A 19,343-nucleotide genomic window follows, 5' to 3' on the forward strand; every position below is an offset into this window, starting at 1 on the left:
CCTCAAATTAGAATGTGTATTAAGGTAACATACTATTAAGTTATTAAACTTCCTTCCCTCTTTACATTACAGGTGAAAAATAAACCTTCAGAATTATCAGCTCTGACAGCCTTACCCACTTCTCAAACTGGGTTGAATTAGCGGAGCCAGATTATCCTGACCTACGTAATATTTTCTTAGATGCACTGTCTTAAATACAAGGTGCCTAGAACATGCTATTCATCACTTGATTAATAACCTAACTAGTTGAGAAAGCTATTGTAATAAGCAGTTTCCTCTGAAGAAGGACAAAACTACTACTTTTCCCTGTAGATAATTTAATTCCCCTTTAATGTTCCTATAAAAATTAGTATTACACAAGATATACCATATGGGCCTTAAACAGGGAATTCAGGAGAAGCTTTTCTACTTTAAACTATGGAAAAGAACTTGACAAAGCCTGCAGAAAACAAGAGGGCCAGAGGAACTGAGGCCACATCAGCTATGGGGGACACCATGGTACGGGGTAGCGGGACGCCGGGGGAGAGGGCAGCCGGGAGTGAGGTGGTGGGGGCTGCCGGGCTGGAGGAGAGCCCAGCAGCGATGGGGTGAGACCTGCCATGTACAGCAGGGAGGGATGCTGAGACTTTACGCAAAAGGGAGCCTGTGGGGTGCCATCTCAAATGAAAGCTGCACTACTAGGCCTAAGTGACGGTCAGAAAAATTACCACAAACTGTCTTACAATATAAATGTTAAAGTGAACAGCTAAAAAGTATAAACTTTCCTGAAGGAAGACTGAGAGGTGCAGCAGTGAGGAGAGATGAAGTCCTCCTTGTTTGCAGCACTGGTCAGAAGGACTGACAGAGTAGGACTTTTGCCTCCACACAATAGGACAAATGATAAAGAAAGATCACATGGGTTGTTCTGGACAGATGATTTCCTTTAGAAAGCTCCAGATGTGGCACGAGACGCACACATTAATTCCCTGTAGAAGGTGTCTGCGGGACAGGCATGGATTGCATACTTTTAAAAAGTATAACTAAAATAAAAAGCATTTTTTATTTTATTAACTATTCCTTGCCCTTACTTCTCCTTCCTCTTTGTCCCTCTGTCCTACCCTTGATCTAGGTGAAACATCCTTAAGGTACTTTCCTTCATGGCCACCTTAGTACAACCTGAAACCATGAATGAGATTTCCTGGGAAAACCCCAGCCATGTGATGCAAACCTTGATCTGAAGTAATCTTTCCTAAAAAAAAGAAAAATTTAAATGCAACATTTATCAAGCTTCAGTTTAGAGTAGTTTATACCTGGCAGAAGCTTCTTTCATCCAGGGACATATGTTCCTGCATGTAACATTTCCCTAGAGCAACCACGTCCAGTTTTCATTTCTGGTCTTTGGGCAGCTGCATGCACAGAACTGGGCCTGACCCCTAAGCCTGTCATCTGATTTTGCAGAGTGTTGATCCAACTACAGTTTGGAGAAAGAGCAATCTTTTATCTCCAGGTAACCCAATTCCCGGAGATTTGCAGGGCTGAGTGAGATCATAACAAGCTTCAGATTGTGAAAGTAACAGGGGGAGAAATTCTAAAAGTAGTAAGAGATTTATCTGAATAGCAGGTCCTTCCTGCTCAAAGACAAATAAGCATCTTTCTCAGTTACAACCACACTTTTCTGTAAATCTGGAGCTGATTTTAAAAACACTGAGTTATCGAGAAAGGAGCAAAGTTTCTGCAAGAGCTCAGTCTACAAAGCAACTGAATAGGATCTCAACAGTGGGAAGCAGGTGTGCAAATCTGGCCCCCAAGTGATTAATGAATTATGTTTCTATGTTTTTACACTCCCTGTCCCCACTTCCAGACATCTCCATATCCCTTTTATTTAGTTATTTTTGTGGCTGCAGTTTACAGTTCTGTATTGGTCTGAATATCTCTATTGTAGCGCTGTTTGAGTCGGCCACAAACCTTCACAAGCCACATGACAGCCGTCTAAACTGTACTGTAGCACGTATTTCTGTGGTGTTACGTTTCTGCCTACTGTTTCCATTCTTCTTGCCGAGAAAAGGAATAAGTAACAGAGAGAAGAAAGAGCTATTTACAATTTTTGTTTAATGTTGCTGCATCCATTGTTTTGAACATTTTCATTCAATCAACCATTAAGAGATTATCGGAGCACAAGGGAATATAATTTTTCTAGTATTAAGATTGGGCCTGATCCAAATGCACCTTGGACACTAAAGGAAAGGCTCTTAGTGAATTCCATGGACTTCAAATCAAGGATTAATCCCTCAGTCCTCAGCCAAGCAAATGCTTGCTGACTTTAACAGAAATTTGCTAGAGTAAGGAGCTCAGGCATTGGCATCTTTATATCAATAAAACTGTAAATAATGATGATAATTTAAAATACATACATATAACAGATATGTGCACAGATCTCAGTGATGTCAGTAAACCACACATGGTTTTAACCTAAATATAGAGTTTCTAGAAGTTCTAAATTAATTTTTTATGTCTGAAGTGCAATATAACAATAGCCAATATAATAGATATAGAATGAACTGTATCATCCCACATCTGAAGACTATAGATTATTTGTCCATAAAACGTAAAAAGCAACTGTAAAAATGAAAACCATTTCAGGTGGGTGGAGAACTTGTAGTATCTTTGTTACATACTTGGTATTTTCTTTAGAGAATTCTTTGTGCCTACTTTCACTTGTTACACACTGAAGGAAACCCTATTTTCTCCACCTGAGAGAGCTGCAAAGCTACTGCCTCCTCCACCCCCCCTGCATCCTGCTTTTCGGAAGTTGAGAGTGTACAATACAATAAATAATATCGGCGACACGTATGGAGCAGGGTAATGCGATGCTGTGTGGTCTGGAAAGTCATTTAAACTAGATTATATTGTCCGCAGGGTGCAGGAGAGCCCCACAGGGAAACCACAAAGAAAACAAAATATAACTGAATAAAATCAATTGAATTTTACGACCTCTGCCCAGTATCAGCAGCAGCAGGTGCGATCAAACTGCATCGAGCAGGGAAGTTATGTTGGGAAGGAGATTACATTAACACAGTTGCAAACAAAACAGCTAACAACCACCGAGGCTGTGTTTTCTTTGAGACCTTCCCACGGTCCACGTCGGAGCTGGGATGGATTTTTAATGGGTGAAGGAAGGCGATTTTTTTCTGCTGGGGGCTCCACCCACCGCCTTGGTATTTACTGCTCTGCAGATTGTGGCTTCCCTCTCGTTAGGGTAACGGGGCCGCCGTAAATCACGGGCGCCCGCCGGAGGGGCGAGCGGCGACCCGGGCACCGGCTCGGCGCTGGGCAGCGCGGCGGCACCGGGGCGAGCGCCGGCAGCGCCGGAGCCGCCTCGCCGCGAAACGCGCGCTCGCGAAGCCGGGCGCCGGGCGCCGTCGGCTGGCGTTTCTAAGGGCGGGGGCTGGCTTCCACAGTGGTGCGTTTCCCCCCGTATTTACGCGTCTGCAACATTAGAGAAAGGTGCGTTGCTTCGTCATAAAAAACCCTAGACGTACCTGTCTGAACGCGTCGTCCCTCTCCCAGAGCCATCGGCTGAGAATACAGGGTCTGCGTGCACTGTAAGAATAAAAACATCTGTCTCAAAGAGTCACCTTTAGGCAGCGACTTGCGAGGGGGAATGCTGCCTTTATGGCTGCACCGTAGGAAGGCTTGGAGTATTCCGTTAGCAAGGTCAAGCACAAAGGATAACAGATACTAACATGTTCCGTTTAAAACTACACATTGCAAGCGAATTAATAGATCATTATAGGCGGTAATTCTAATTTGGTTACATACGGTCTCGAGCCCATTCTCCCCTCCACATTAAGTAACAGGCTCAAACTGCTCTCTGATTATTACTTTGGGGCTACAAGGAGCTTTGGGGCATAATTAAAAATATTTCCAGAAAGAATCGGTAGACCACATCTGACGTCCCACCCTCTGTTAGAATTAGACCACATCAAAGCGACCCTTTTTTGTTGTCAAAAAATGGTCACCAGAAAACTTAAAATATACAAGAGTGGGCTTACGTTTCATTGTATAGATGTCTGACTAGGGCAAAACGACTTACGGTTGCCTGCTATTCAGTGCTGTCCCAAGTGAGACAAGGTAGCTGCAGCCCTTTGATATTTCAGGGGAGGTCGTATTCATTTCATTTGAAAGGGACCCATTAATGATAGACCTATAAGTGTTCCCCTTCCTAATAAGTAGAATACAAATCGCTTGCGAAGCCCGTCTGTGTTAGATGCCCAGGGCGGAAAGATTTGTAGATGATGGTGCTAATTATGAAAATGTGATCAAGATGGAAGCAATTTGAGCAAAAGTCATTAACGTGTTACTCTTCCACCCACTAGTCTTTTTGGTTTATTATTGTGGTGGGGGCGGGGGAGGAGAAGGAGGAGGATCTTGTGGGATTGGGTTGGGTTTTTTTTTTTCAGAGCACTAATGAAAAATATCCTGCAAATCCAAAATTGTAAAATGTCATTTGCGCATCCACATGGTGAGACACCAGCCTCGGGACGACCTGAGATTAACTCGGAAGCGATACTTAGTTATTGAGCATAAATATGCTGTATCTCGCTTTCGCACACTGTCTGTGAATATATCTTTGAGGAGACTCGTGGCATGCCCGCAGATTTTTTTTTTCCTTTTTCCTGCTCTCAGTTCTGCCTTGTATTTCGGGAGAGGTTAGGAGGACAGAGGACACGATTTACTGTGCGTCCCCGGAGGAAGCTTTTCCAGAGGGGTTGTTGTTTTAGGAAGAACTGACGGATTTGGCCCGCAAGCAGCCATCTCCCCCCGCGCACACCAAGATCAGTGTCCTGCGTGTTTACGTTTTCATATTTTTTTATTGGACACGGTGCTTTCATTATTTCAATTTTTAATCGTTTGCTTTTACTAAACTACATTGCTGCCTGTAAGTGACATTGCAGAAAAACAACAATAAAGAATTAATTGTACAAACATTTATCATCCCCAGATCAAACTCTCCTTGTGAGGTTAGGGCTTAACTTGTGGAGAAGAAAAGCGGGGGGGAGGAGTGGTCATGGCGGAGAGGGGTGCTTGTGGGTTTTTTTATGTGTTTCCTTTTATTCCAGACGACTATATAATGAAAAGCCTTTTAGCCTTGGAGAACTACTAAATATTAAGCCCAACTTGAAATAGCGAGTACCTTTCTATATCGTTTTGCCCTTCTGCCATTCCTTTTAGGAAAAGGTCGTATGCCTCTCCTTATCTTCCGACTAGTAAAAGCTTTCTTTTTTAAGATTGCTTTAGCGTGTAAGAAAATCCTCTTGCTCTACGTAGGAATGTCCTTTAAAAATATTTTATAGACCTCTTCTTGTTCACCGATACTGAAACAAATTTATATTGATCAAGGTCAAACGCTTGAATTTTGACATGACTCACTTCAAAGGTGCATTTGTGTGCCCTTCAAGCACATTAATACTAATTATCTCTCACACACTTCCCCAAAACTCCCACTGCCTGTTTCAGATGCAAATCTAATTAACGACCTGCCTTTGAGTAACACACAGAGACAGCGTAATTCACTGAGCTGTTGAACCTTTTGCCTTCTTTTATATTTATTTATAGGTAGCTCCATCATATTTTGAAAGCGTAGGCAGCTGTGTGAAGCTATATGGCAGCGAGGGCAGATCTGCTGTAGCTAATGAGACTTACCAGGCACCAAAGTTAAGAGAAAGGATTAGCTCCAACTCCTTGTACATTCATTCAAGGACGCATGTAACAACATTTGCTGTGCGGCTGGGCCCTACTTTGCCTACGCGGACGTGGAAATGACTAAATCTTGAAAGACCTATTTGAATAATGCATCTTATTTATAATCGTGCCCTGATTGATTTAGTAATAGCTGTTTTCTTTCAACATCCGGCGCAAATGGGGGAAAGAAACTGAAAAATCACTGATGCCTGGGCGAAAGGCACTGAACGGCGCTGCTCCCCTCGCGCCTCCGGGGCGGGCACGACCCGAGCCCCCTTTCTGCTGCTTCTGCTCCTAAAACGCGCATTTTCGAAAGCCGCCTCCCCGGGATGTTTGGTCAGGACCTCGGGGCGGGGGGCCGCCCGCGGGGGCGCGCAGGAGGCGGCGGTGCCGCGCGGAGGGTGCGCGGGGGCTCCGCGGGCGCGGAGCCGGCGGCGGCGGCCAAGCCTCCGTGCGGGCGGGCGGGCGGGTGTGTGCGTGTGTGTCAGTGTGTGTGTGTGTGTGTGTGTGTGTGTGTGTGTGTGTGTGTGTGTGTGTCGGGGAGAGATGCTGTGTAATTTTATCCACGCTGCACTCCGGGAGTTCACACGAGCCTGATACCTTTTGCCTCCTCTGCTCTGTATCAATTGGCCGCAGATCAGGCTATTGTTGCAGGAAGCTGCTTTTATTTCTATGCTCTGTCGATCAACTATTTTCCCCTCGCTGAAATTCAGCGGGTTTCTCCCTCCCTCCCTCCCTCCCTCTCTCCCTCCCTCCCTCTCTGTCTCTCCTGCCTGCAGTCTGTCTATCCGGAAACCCAAGGAGCAGGCTGACCACGGCAGCTCCCTCCATCCAGCACAAACAGCTGGGACTCCTCGGCGGTCTTTGCCGATGTCTATTGATTTAAGTAAATCCGAGAGAGATAAAGGCGGCAGGTCGAGGCTGCCAAGCCCCGGGGAGCGCTCCGCGACGTGAGCCGCCGGGCGCTGCCGCCCGCAGCGCTGCTCGCCGGGCGCCTCCATGGGGCCCCGGGCGCCGCGGGCTCCCCGCCTCGCCGCCCCCCGCAGCCGCAGCGCGGCCGCCACCGCCATGCCGCGATGGTCATAATCTGGCTGCTGCTGCTGAGCGCCGCGCGGGAGCCGCGGGCCCCGGCGCTGGCGGCGCGGGCGCGCAGGGACGCGGGCGGCCGCGGCGGCGTCTACGAGCACCTCGGCGGGGCGCCGCGGCGCAGGAAGCTCTACTGTGCCACCAAGTACCACCTGCAGGTCCACCCCGGCGGGAAGATCAACGGCACCCTGGAGAAAAACAGCGCCTTCAGTAAGTCGGGGCGCCCCTCGGGCCGCGGCGGGACGGGACGGACGGGGCGGGTGACACGGCGGCACCCGCCGGGGCACCGGCTCCTCCTGCCCCGCTCCGCGGCCGAGCCCCGACGGGCGCCGGCAGCCCCCGGCACCCGGGAGCCCGCGGTGGGCTGCGGCCGCCCCTCGCCTGCCGCCGGCCTCCCCGGCGCGTCTCCGCGGGGACGGCGCTGCGGCGGGCTGGGGCGCATCTGCCCCCGCTGGCGTGCGCCGGGCTCGGCGCTAATTCAGATGAAACGAGATGTGTCGGGGCGAGGCGGTTCGTGGAGGGGGAGCGGCCCCGGGGGAGCCCCGGCAGCGCCTGCCGCCGCCCCGGCCCCAGCCCCAGGAAGCGCCGGCGACGGCTCGCAGCGATAGGGAGACCTCCGGGATGCGTCTGAAGCCCATAAAGGAAAACCGCTATTTCCTAGAGGAACCCCCAGGCTCTCAGAGCCCGGAGGAGACATCCTTCAGCGGCGAAGCGGTGGGTGATTCAAAACAGCTGCACCGTAACCACCCAGGCGCGATCGAGCCAGCAGTCTGGCTCCACATCGCGGGCAGGCCCATGGCTCCGCTTTAGTGCCGCTGAAAGGCAGCAATGGGTTTGGGCTGCATCCCGGCTCCCAAACACTGGTAGAAAGTACCAAGGTATCAGGCCAGAGCTACTGACGTGAGAGCAGGATTTGAGAGGCGGCTGGAGAGCTGTGCACATACAACACATCTTCCCTGGACCGTTTGTGCCTCCCTCTGCATACTGGCATCTCTGGCTGGACATAAACATTTTGGTAGGCATTGTGCCAGCCTCACCTGTGACACTGGTCTAGGATTTGAGACCCCATCTTTGATGGCCTGAAACATCGCCTCCCTTTAACTCAGGCAGTCATACTGCCCTTGTCATTTAGGAGGTCAACGCAGCCCTCCAGACAAGTTCCTTTCATGATTATATACATGGCTTTAAAATGCAGCCCGACTCACTCTGGTTTACCCTCTGAAGACCTCAGGAAGGGCTTTGTCCCGAAATGGACAGCTTTGTGACTGGTCTCAATAAGTCAAGAGCTCTTGTGTTCCTAAGCATTAAAGAGGATTTAAACTTTTTTTATATATACATATAGGATTAAGTGAACCTCTAGTTCAGTGTCAGATCTTTCTCATTTTTGAAAGGGTTCAATTTCAATCAGACATCTAGGGATTTATTGTCAAGCTTGTCTCAAACATTGCCCGTGTCGTCGTTGTTTTATATGGTTTCAAACAATGGTCTTGTTTTGTTCACATGGCTGCAGTATGATTTAGGTGTGAGCTAGTGACAGCTGTGAAATCCTACTCTGCAGGTAAGTATCAGTCAAACGTATCTCAAGAACTTACGTATGGCGTGGAGCAGTAACAAATCTCATACTTGTTTCTGTTTCTAGGTATTCTGGAAATAACTGCTGTTGATGTCGGAATCGTTGCCATCAAGGGCTTGTTCTCAGGCAGATACCTGGCCATGAACAAAAGGGGCAGACTGTATGCATCAGTAAGTTTTACTTAAGACTCTGGCGTACTCTGGTAATTTTCTATGCGGAGAATGGGTTCAGTGGGGAGCACTGATTTCTTACAAGCAAATGTTTATAGAGAAAACATTTAATGTTACAATAGATTTCTCTCTGGATTTGTTATAGGCAACCAATTAGTATATTTTCAAAAGATTTGAAATTCTCAGAGGAAAGAGGCTGCGTTTTTATTTTTTTATTGCCTGTACAGCCAAAAGTATTTCTCACAGCCAAAGTCCTGGGCAATTGCATGCACTGATAAAGCCCTCAGGAGCCAGCCGTTGCAGTGCAGCATACCCATCTCTCTCTCTCTATTCCAAATGATCCATATTTATATTTGCTGTGGATCTTGGACACTGGTAGGGGGTATAAATGTCAGATGAAGAGTATCTAGAAGCAACCGAGGATCACCATTACAGAAAAGCAGCTTACTGACATTAACAGGAGTTTCTCTGCACAGAGTATTCGGTTAGGCAGTGAGGGAATTAACAGTGCCTAAAAGGCAGGGCTATAACAAGAAAAGGAAGTATGAGAAGGTGTAAGAAGATACCTTATTCTCCTTCTTGGACCTTATGCTTTCCTGCTGATCTTTGAGGCAAAATCTCCACTCTACTGGTAGCAGTGGTCTTGCCCTTTTAGTCCAGCTCCCTTACCCTGCCAGTGAATAAAACAGTTTAGCTTATACTGCTTTATGCTCAGGGACAAATATGTCTATGTTTACCATTGTATACACTATATGCATTATTTATCTACTTGAATTTCTTCTGGTGTCTCTGCTTACATCCCTAGCAACTTGCGATCTATTACTGTATAACCACCATACCGTGCAGTTTCTCTAGGAATCCTGTGGTCTGAAAGCAGATTTGAAGGGGGTAGAATACAGCTATGTGAAATTTGCTTCCTTCAACAATTCTGTGCAGCTCTGTTGATTTGAACAGTATGATACATTCTCAAGCAATGTGAGCTTTTTCCATGTGAACGCCAGCTTGGTAACACAATCAACAAGATCAGCTCTCAGTTACCTCCCTGTTTCAGTGTATTTTACTGCACCTTTTCAAGAGTGTTTTCCAGATAATGTTTTTGATCCAGCTTCTTTAGTGTGTTTCACATGATGCCCACCGATGGAAGGGGCTATATATAAAGACCGTTGCTAGTACAGAAAATTGGACCACAAATAACTTTGGCAAAGGAAAATGCACCTGAAGGGAAATGCAGACATACTACCTCTGCTGTGCCAGGGCTAAGGCTGGACTACTTCTATGAGTCCAGTTAATATGCGGATTAAATTTGGGCATCTTTTTCAATAGCGATTTTCTATCAGCAAAAAGCCAGAGTCTGCCCCAAAGGAAGCTCTTTCTGCCTTTATCTCTTTCTCATTCAGAATAGATATCTTTTTTCATCCAGATTATTTGGATTGAATTAAAATTAAAAAGCCCCTCTCCTACAGTGGAGAAAAGCCAGGGATAGCCCAGAGAGTCCTGTTTTCTTGGATAGCCCTCTCCAGTGTGAGGCGTACCAGGCCATCCTGCGGTTTGTTCAGCTCAGTCGTGCTCCAAGGAATATCATCCGTGAAAAGTTCCTGTACAACTAGAAAAGGTAATTTTTGCAGCTCCAGCTCCAGTTTGAGAGACACGGTTTCCTACAGACTTGTGTTTCAGAGCTGGAGGGACCATTCCAGAAAAGCTCTTCCACTCTGGCATTTCTTTTCACAAGAGAAGCAAGGGGTGAAGGCTCAGCTCAGGAGAAACTTCTCTTCTTTGCTTGCCTAGCAAAACTGACTAGCTACTTCAGTGATGCTACTGTGCCAGGAACCTGTGTTAGGCTCCCTACTTCAGAGAATATTGACTTCTTTTGGAATAATTATACAGGGATCATTTTATGGAACAGTATTAGATTAACTGTTCTCAGTTATCCTTTGGTTCACCAATTTCTCCATGTCAATAAAATCAGTTAGTTGACTCTACAGAGTTTTTCTGGGTCCTTAGCAGACTGTGCTAATCTACCTTCTAGAGCTAGGACTGAGGCAAATGGCAAGAAAAATCTGCCACCATATGGCAGTAGCATGGGCTCCAGCACCGCAGCATATGAAAACCTTGTCCTCGCAAGGGAGGGCACTTCCGTTTTACAGCTGTGAAACTGAGACATGTAGTGTCTTTTAAAACCTTGTTAAATGCCTATCAGCATCTTTGGTGAGCGAACAGCATTAAACGTGTTGCTAGTGGGACGCTGCAGGGTTCCCATGGAGCCCACGGCTGTCCTGGCCCCAGCCTCAGTACCGGTGTCTTCACCACCTCTGCCAGAGACACAGCTGTAAAGGAAAACCTCTGCGAAGGACTCTGCAGCCGTTCCCCTCTCTTTCCTCTCTGCCTCACACACATCACAGACTCAAGTCATAGACCCAGGGCTAAGGCAAAGACAGCTACACAGTTAAGAAAGTGAAAAAGAGATATGCAGTGTGGAGCAGGCCTTTTCTGGCTGAGGACCAGACAAAAGGGGACAAATTTTGATAGATAAAATGTGAACATCCGGGAAGGGAATTTGTTTTCCCTTATAGTAGGACTGATGTTTTGAAGGCAAGTGCTGAGGAAATGAGTCTAAGCCATCTACAAGGAAGGCAGGATGAAGAAGCACGTGTCTGTCTGGAAGCATATGTACAGGGATCTGGTTGTAATAAAGGAGCAGCTTCACATTTTGGAGGAACTTGGTGGGCAGCATGTACTTTCATTTTGGTACACTCATGCAAACAAAGAAGTTTCGTAAAGCTAACTGTTGTTCACAGCTCAAATCTTCATAATAGACTGCAGGTGTATCTATCTATACACTTATTCAACATCCACACTTTAAACTATATGATTTTACCTTTTTAACAGATGTTGAAAGTTGATAGATGGCAATTAGATCATGCTTCCAGTTCACAGGCATATTTAGACCTATAAGCACAAACAAATTAAACTTTAGGCTGAAAAACCAGCAGAGCTATTCTTTCTTATTCACATGTCATTTTTTGTGTTCAAACTCTTTTTCAGTCTTTCTCTGCTTCTGACACACAGAGCTCAGTCCTGCTGGCAACAGGGAGCACATTACTGCCCAGCAGCTTAGACTCAGCTCTTCTACACGCCTTTTTAGCATCACTGAGTTTTTCCACTCACATGTGTTGCTGTCCTTAGCCTAATACTGCATAGAGTCTTTTGTAAGACTTTAGTCCAATCTAATTGAGGTACAAGCGAGCTATCACCTATGTATTTTTTCTTAGACTTTATCACGTTTGCTTTACAGGAAAATTATAACGCAGAGTGTGAGTTTGTGGAAAGGATCCATGAGTTGGGTTATAACACTTATGCGTCCCGTCTGTACCAGACTGTGCCCAATGGAGCCAACACCAAACGCAAAGCCAGCGCAGAGAGACTCTGGTATGTCTCAGTCAATGGGAAAGGACGACCCAGGCGGGGTTTTAAAACTCGCAGGACACAGAAGTCGTCCCTCTTTCTGCCCAGAGTACTGGATAACAAAGACCATGAAATGGTCCGACTTTTCCACACAAACACAAAATATCGAGAGAGTCTCCTGAAGCCTCCAAGCAAGAACCAGAGAAGAAGGAGAGGGCACTAGGGGCGATGGGGGAGCTGGTATGGAGACCAGAAGTGAGCAAGGGTCTTCAAAGTACTTCTAAAAAAGAGTAACAGCTGTGATCGTGTGACAGGCATAAACATGGACATTTTTTATACACTGTATAATATAATTGGAAGTTGCATCACTCACTTTTAGCTATTTTAGAATTATTACTTGTGGTAAAGGAGATGTGAGATAAACTAAGGTGCATTCAAATGTAAATTAGTTTGATGTAATAATTTTGTCAATGGCCTTTAATGATTTTCTTTTTTTAAAAAAACAATTTTAATTATTATTTTCATTCTGACTTGCCTTAGGGTATTCTCTCAGTGAACCTGTCCACCCAAATCATATGAACATTTTACACTTACCAACTTTGTGCGCTGAGAGAAAGCATAGCACTTTCATAGCTTTTTCACTGTTCCTCTTAAAGGACTACATTCCTATTTTTATGGAATACAGAAATTGCAAAACTCACTTATTTTGTAACTTGCATACATTTATTTTTATTTTATGATCAGTCAGTATCAGTTATACTTTCTCCCATCACATTCAGGTAACCAGAAATTGTAAGTTACTTTGAACATTTCAGTTGACCTACACATTACTAGAGTATTCTCGAATTTGCTTAATTAAAAAGCCAAGACACCTGATCTTGTCATTAAGTTAAATGAATCTTGGTAGAGCCAGGTCTAGTCATGTAAATCTGTTTACCAGTTTATGAATCCTCTTCTAGAATAGGACCCAGAATATGTTGTGAAAGCTGAGTTTGTGGTGTTGATTGAACTTGTGATATATGAAAGTTCAGCACTGGAGATAGGAATCTTTATCAGATGCTTTTCTTTAGCTAAGTTTTATCCTGGAACTAAGAGTTTCTGTAGAAATATATTTTAACTACTTGGGAAAAAAGCTCAGCCATGTTGGCCATACAAAACCTGTAGTGATTCACCGATTTAAGGTGGCTGCTATGTTAATTTTATTTTTCTTTTTAATTGTTTGTTATTTTGATAAAGTAGTTCTAAAATGAAAACGGCAAATCCAGACTGGGATCAATGATCCCGAGTTCTGATTCAATCAACATAAAAAATATGCTGCTATATATTTTTCTAATCTGAACCTGAAAATGAACTTTTGCAAAGTTGAGGGGAGTCCACATTGCAAGTTAATTTTGAGCTAAGCATTAAATTTTAAAAATTTCTCTTTACATCCAGAAAGATGATACAGCAATACAAAAATATAGAAATGCTTGACAAGCAAAAACAATAATCTCAGTGGGATTTGGCCTTGCACTCTTCACTTCCTAGAGTTAGGTGAAGATACAGCACAGCTGGAGAAAAGAGAGACTGCACTGAAATAAACATTTTACCTAAATTTAACCAAAGATCTGTGAAGTTAAATAGTACATTACATAGAAACACAGTTAGGTGCAAACTCCATTCAAAGCCATCTTGATACGAAGGACTTCTTATGGGCTATCTACTGAATAACAGTATGGTCATTTAAAAACAATTAATGAAAGTCTTCATCATTAAGAGGAGAATTCTGTGAGAAAGAGAAGTAAAAAGAGTCCATAAAATGAGTTCAGTAAGCCCAGTAATAATAGGTTTAGTGCTGCTCACACACACACAAAGGTGAGAACATAAAGGCATTTTCCTACCAAAAAGTATGCTCCACTACTTCCACCTTTATATCCTTTTTGTAATATTCTATTAAAGAAGGAAGCAATGTTTGAATAAGAAAGACAGTCAACATTCTTTGAGCTCTGCTTTCCATTAAATCAAAACCATATAAAAGGATACTGAAATGATGCACATTAAATAATGTCATGTAGCGTGCAGAATAGACCTAGGTTAAAAGAAGGATACAGGAAATTATGAACTCTGCTCCTGAATTTGCTTGCTTTTAAAAAATAACTGAAAATGCTAATGGGAACTGAACAGAAGCAATCTGACAGTATCATGTCCTCTGTGTCATGAGCGACGGAATAGGCTATGAAAGACCAAACATAGAGACTGAAAAAGAAACAAAAGATTTCAGGTTTTCCGTTTTGCTTACTGTCCTGTGCGCCATGCAAGGTCCAAACTCCTGCAGCATTCAAGGCGTCTGTTGCAGGCAGGTTCTCTCAGTGAAGAGAGGTAGATTTTGTCTATTAGTTTTCAGGGATGGTAAAGTCTTTAGGGGGCATACGGTTGATTATACCAAGCTACCCTATCGCAACCCTACATTTCCCCTCCAAGGCACTGCTGGGAGCTAAACAAGTTGACTAGGCAGGAGAAAGAGGGAGGGTGGGCAGCCTGCACAGCTCACAAGCCTCAGGAGCAAAACACCAGGGAAGGAAAGTGTCGCCACGACTGCCTGGCAGGATAGAGACCCTGGGGCTGAAGACCGTGAGCGCCTTTTTCCTCATGTCTCATTTCTAGCACCTGAGCAGGACATTTTTCTTTTTGGCCACTTTCAGACATTCTTCACCCCAACTGGTTGGAAAGATAGGGTCCATTCTCAGCTTCTCTCCCCATCCCAAACTGTTGTCATAGAGCTTTTTTGTCAGGAGAAAAAACTAGTGAGGGTGTCAGGTATTTTTTGACACAATCCTGCCTGTCCAAAGAGAGTAGACAGACTCCTGCTCTCCAAGACACAAAGACAGCACCTTCACTCCAGCTCCAAGTCCCTTTTCTGTCAGCATTTAGACTTCACTCTTTGCTTTTCTCAGGGACAAGTATGTGCGCTGACTGTATCCTTTGCTTTTCTGTCTGTTTTTCTCAAGTTTTCTGCTCATTCTTCTGTCCTTCTACCTCTTTTACAGAGGCTCAAACTACTACCATGATACAACAGTGAATAAAACTGTTCCCATGCTATAGGCAGCATAGGAACAACATTAATGACAAAGAACAACTGCTTACACATGCTTTTGTTTTGAGCTGTGTCATGTGCTTGCTGTAGGAGTATTGTTTTAACCACCTTTCCGTAGGGAATTTCAATGAAGTTTAGTTTAATACACAGACTATATCCTTATCTCAGTTTCACTTTTCGCCCCAACAAAGTTTAAAGTAATGACACTCAAAAAGGGAGAGGAAGAGGACAAAAGTAAAAATAATTAACTCATTCAGGCAGTGGCATTTTAACTACTGTAGGTAAGTGATGATTTTCATACCAACCTAAAACATTTTTATTAACATTCTTAGATTTTTTCTTTGCTCAGTCTCATTGCAGCAATTCAAAAGAGATGGCTTTGGGATTTGTCTTTTTTTTTTTTTTAAACTTCTGAGAAATATTACTGTTTCTGTTGAAATATTTTTCATTAAAGACATTCATTACTTAATATTCTTTTAGCAATCATGAATTCCACAGTCCCCAGATACAGACATGCTGAAAACCTATTGCTGATAATTATCCCAGTTATATCCTATAAATCATTTTATTTATTTGGACCAGAACCTTGTAAGATGCCTTGCAAGACTCTGTAGATTTGAGTTAATCTGCTGCAGCCTTTTGGTTATACACCAGGTAAATTTTCAGTTGTTTTGGGATTTGAAGGCCATTTCAGTGCCCCTATCAGAATCTTGTGGTGACGTCTGCATTAGCAAGTAGTGCAGACCCAGAGCAACAGATCTGCATAGCAAAACTCCTGGTATTGAGTACCCAATGTCCACACTGTAGACATTTTCACTCTTTCTTCATCTTCCTCATCTCTACTGCATTGTAAAAGTATTTCTTTTGGTGCCATTTTCAACTTTGCAATGAACTCTTTCCATCAAGTTTTGCATTGTACACTTTACAAATGTTGTTTCACTTTCCCAATCATGCATAAAATACTTGAACTGGGCTCAAATGTCATTTTCCTTCAAGGGCACCAGGCAGAGAACTGTACATTGAGGGTTTCCGGCCAACAGTTTATATAGCACTTGCTTCCTTCTCATGTGCACTACTCCAAGATTCAAGTTCTGCAGCAAACTCTACAGCATTTGAGACAGTCATTTATCTTCTTTCATTGATCAAGATATGCAAGATGAAATCCAGCTGAACATCTGCAAAATGGGCCACTGCCAACTTAGCTTTGGAAGTCCTTGTTAGTAGTTTGGGATGCCTGGTGGGGGTAGGTTCCCGAGGCTTTGTTAGAGCTGCCCCGTTCATTTTGGCTCCTGGGAAGTCCATTTTTTGCCACTCTTCCAGCCATTCATTTGTGTGGTACTGTGGATCAGAGCCAACTAAGCTTCATTGGCATTTTCTCCAACTGGGACAGATGTTCAGGATTATTTGTGTTGGGATGACATGATGTCTCCTCACTGTGCCTCTGCAGGTGACTAACTGGGAAGAAAAGTGCCCAAGTTCTGCATTTGATGCAGTTATTCTTCCAGACGGATGACATGCAGTCTGCTCCAGGACCTTCTAATTTATATCTGAAAGCAGATATTTTTTAGTTTCTTTAATCCTTGGTTTAGCCCATCATAGCTTTTGTGGTCTAACCTAGCCAAAGCTTCATGCAAAATATTCTGGTCTTTGATTATGCTGGTACTTTTATAGTTGTCTGTTCATAAAAAACAAAAGTTGTGCATGCAACATAAATAGCTATCCCATCTTGAATAACTATGTTACAAAGCATGAATTGTTTCCCAGTTTACTTGCACATTTTCCTCCACTTTCTCAGCATGGATTTTATCTTTCATTGAGGGTTATTCCTCTGTCATCTTGAGATCCTGTTATAGTCATTTGGTGATATTTCCAACTCTATTTCACCACTTGATATGGGTTTTATATTTGTTTCTACAAGCCCTGCTACCATCACCCATTTACTTCAGCAGAGTATCAGTAACCCACATTTTTTCTTGGAAACCACTTTGCGCTTTTAACACCAGCATTACACACTTAGAAGAGAAACTGATGATGTTTCTTGAGGACATCATATTTATTTTCAAAGAATGTAAAAAAAAAAAAACGGTTTTCCTTACTCACCACAAGCATAAAGCAATGCTGGAGAGTAATTGCTGCTCAGACTTCTTAATGGCAGTACCTAGCTCAAAACCCTGCATTTCCTTCACTCCTTTTGTGAGCTATTGGATTTCCTGCCTTGCTTCCTGATATTTCTTCTCTGTCTTGCTTCTCTTCACAGATATACAGCCTCTGCAAAACAATAGACAAAGAAATCCTTTTGACCACACGTGCCTTTGTTTTGGGTGGTCTCATGGACCTGTTTTTGGAATGGTGCTGGTATTAGTTCAGCTATTTGTTTGACAAAGCTTGACTGTTTCTTGTAATTGTCTGAAATGGAGGATGTGGTTACGCCCCCAGCTCTCAGAAGGTTTAGTCCAATCCAGAACAGTACAGGCTGAAAAAAATCTAGAAAGCAAAGCTGCTACAACACACTATTAGTCACATTTTATTTGATTCACAGCCTCATCAGTAAATGTGAGATCAGAGGAGCAGACAAGCAAACACATTTAAAATGGTAGCCAATAGTGCAATATGATATACCACAAAACAATGCATTTGAAAGGCCTCTTGGCATTACAGCTAAAACCTTTTCCTTGTGCTTAGCAGTAGGCGTGGTGACAAGCAGTGTGAGGTTTCCTCCTTTGCGGCTGCTCTTGGTGATCTTCTCTCACTGGTGCATAGGCTAAAATGGCATTTGTAATGGAAAATGGATGTTCTCCCGAGTCTGTGTCATGGACAAAAAGCCCTGACATACAGACTGACTCAGTGAGTGAAACATCTGTAACTGCAAATGTTCCTTTACAGGTTACAACCATTAAAATGACAGCAAGAAGAAATGACCAGTTTCTAACCTATAAAAAAGACACCTGAAATTTTTATGTGAATGAAAGGAGACATGTAAATAGCTAACTGCAAACATTTTTACCTGAATTTATCATATTTATCTCTAATTTGAGGCCAAATTTTATTCTTGTAGCTTCAGTGCAGCTACAGGGCAGAATACACGCTATAGCCTCCACTCTAGTGCAGTGATTTGAATCAGTCAGTAATATAAACTTCAGCTTTTCAGCTACAATTGCTTGGTTCAACTTCAGCCCAATCCAGCTCCCACCAAAGGTGTTGAAAACTTATTCCATTATTCTCAGTGGACTTGAATCATTTTCCACCTGACCTTACAACATTGTAAAAGTTTAAACAAGACTTTGGAGTATGCCACATCTTTCATAAATGCATGCAATAAATAGATTAGGAGCATAATTGAACCGAATAGTTACTTTATTTGTAAGAAAAAGGTGCCTTGGTTTTTGGATATACTCTTCCTCAGATGAGAGCACTGCCCATAGCCATAATGGTCACAAGGTTTATTTCAGCAGCATAAATTAGCAAAACAGAGGGAGAAAGAGAGAATATGTATGCTAAGTCCCTAGGGATATCTGGGAAACTTGTACCCTTGTGAAAACTAAAAGATATAACAAAACTGAATAGCTTGGATAGTGTAGCTATTTCTTTAATTCTGCATATCTGCTTCCTCTTCTATAATAAAGATTTGTTTTCTTCCTTCTTGTATTTTCAGTGTTTAAATGCTTTGCATATAGGGGTGAAAAAAAGAGTATTGAACCCATTGGCTTTTTTTAAAGCTATCTTAAATAGTGCCTTTGAAGTTTTCAGTGGAGCTCAAGTTCAAATGTCTCCTGTTTCCTTTCGGAAGGTTTGAAGGATTTGGGAAGGTGAACAAGCAGATCTATAATTAAAGAACAGTTGATGGTAACTGTCCTCCTTTGTTAGCATTCTCAGGCCACCTCCAAATTTAGACAGTTAAAGAAAGCTCTGTCCCATTATAGTTCTGCCATAGTTTAGATGCCACCATTGCATAGCAGAAGAGAAGCCTTTCTAACATCCAGGATACATCCCCTTTCTGACTGCAAGAAGTTCACAATCTTTGCTTTAATTATTAAAGAAAACACTATGATTTCCTACAGCAATAATCCCAAAAGCTGTAGTAATTCTACTGTAATATGAACTGTTTGGGTTTGAGGAAGTGATTTATCTGTGAGGAGAGTTTATAGACATCTTGATGCTAAATCAAAAGAAAGAAGGAAGCTGTAATAAATTAGCAAATGATCCAAAATACATAGAACTGGAAGAAAAAACCCCCTCCCAAACAGGCAGTTACTGCTTTAAAACCAAGAAAAAGACTGCTTGTGTGGGAGACAGATCAGTTCCCTGCACTGTCCTGTGT

The 19,343-nt window shown here is 43.5% G+C and overlaps 1 protein-coding gene and 1 long non-coding RNA gene across 5 annotated transcripts in view; one reads left to right on the top strand and one right to left on the bottom strand.

The window, feature by feature from the left end:
- Positions 1-19,343, bottom strand: part of LOC112979988 (uncharacterized) — a 99,621-nt gene that overhangs the window by 13,148 nt on the left and 67,130 nt on the right. For 3 of the 4 annotated variants that reach the window (XR_003258317.2, XR_003258315.2, XR_010389435.1), the window contains 5 exons: positions 17,126-17,293; positions 11,426-11,496; positions 9,117-9,220; positions 8,400-8,514; positions 3,519-3,579 (listed from right to left, as the gene is read on the bottom strand). This is a non-coding gene — a long non-coding RNA (uncharacterized LOC112979988). Of the gene's footprint in view, positions 1-3,518; positions 3,580-8,399; positions 8,515-9,116; positions 9,221-11,425; positions 11,497-12,653; positions 16,573-17,125; positions 17,294-19,343 lie in introns of those variants that run through there. The other variant, XR_003258316.2, reaches the window with a different exon arrangement.
- On the top strand, positions 6,798-12,470 carry FGF3 (fibroblast growth factor 3). The gene is made up of 3 exons (XM_064512825.1): positions 6,798-7,017; positions 8,447-8,550; positions 11,843-12,470. The coding sequence occupies exons 1-3, from the start codon at positions 6,798-6,800 to the stop codon at positions 12,173-12,175; spliced, it is 657 nt and encodes a 218-aa protein (XP_064368895.1). The 3' UTR covers positions 12,176-12,470.

This window comes from Dromaius novaehollandiae, chromosome 5 (assembly GCF_036370855.1).
Source record: "Dromaius novaehollandiae isolate bDroNov1 chromosome 5, bDroNov1.hap1, whole genome shotgun sequence".
NCBI lineage: Eukaryota > Metazoa > Chordata > Aves > Casuariiformes > Dromaiidae > Dromaius > Dromaius novaehollandiae.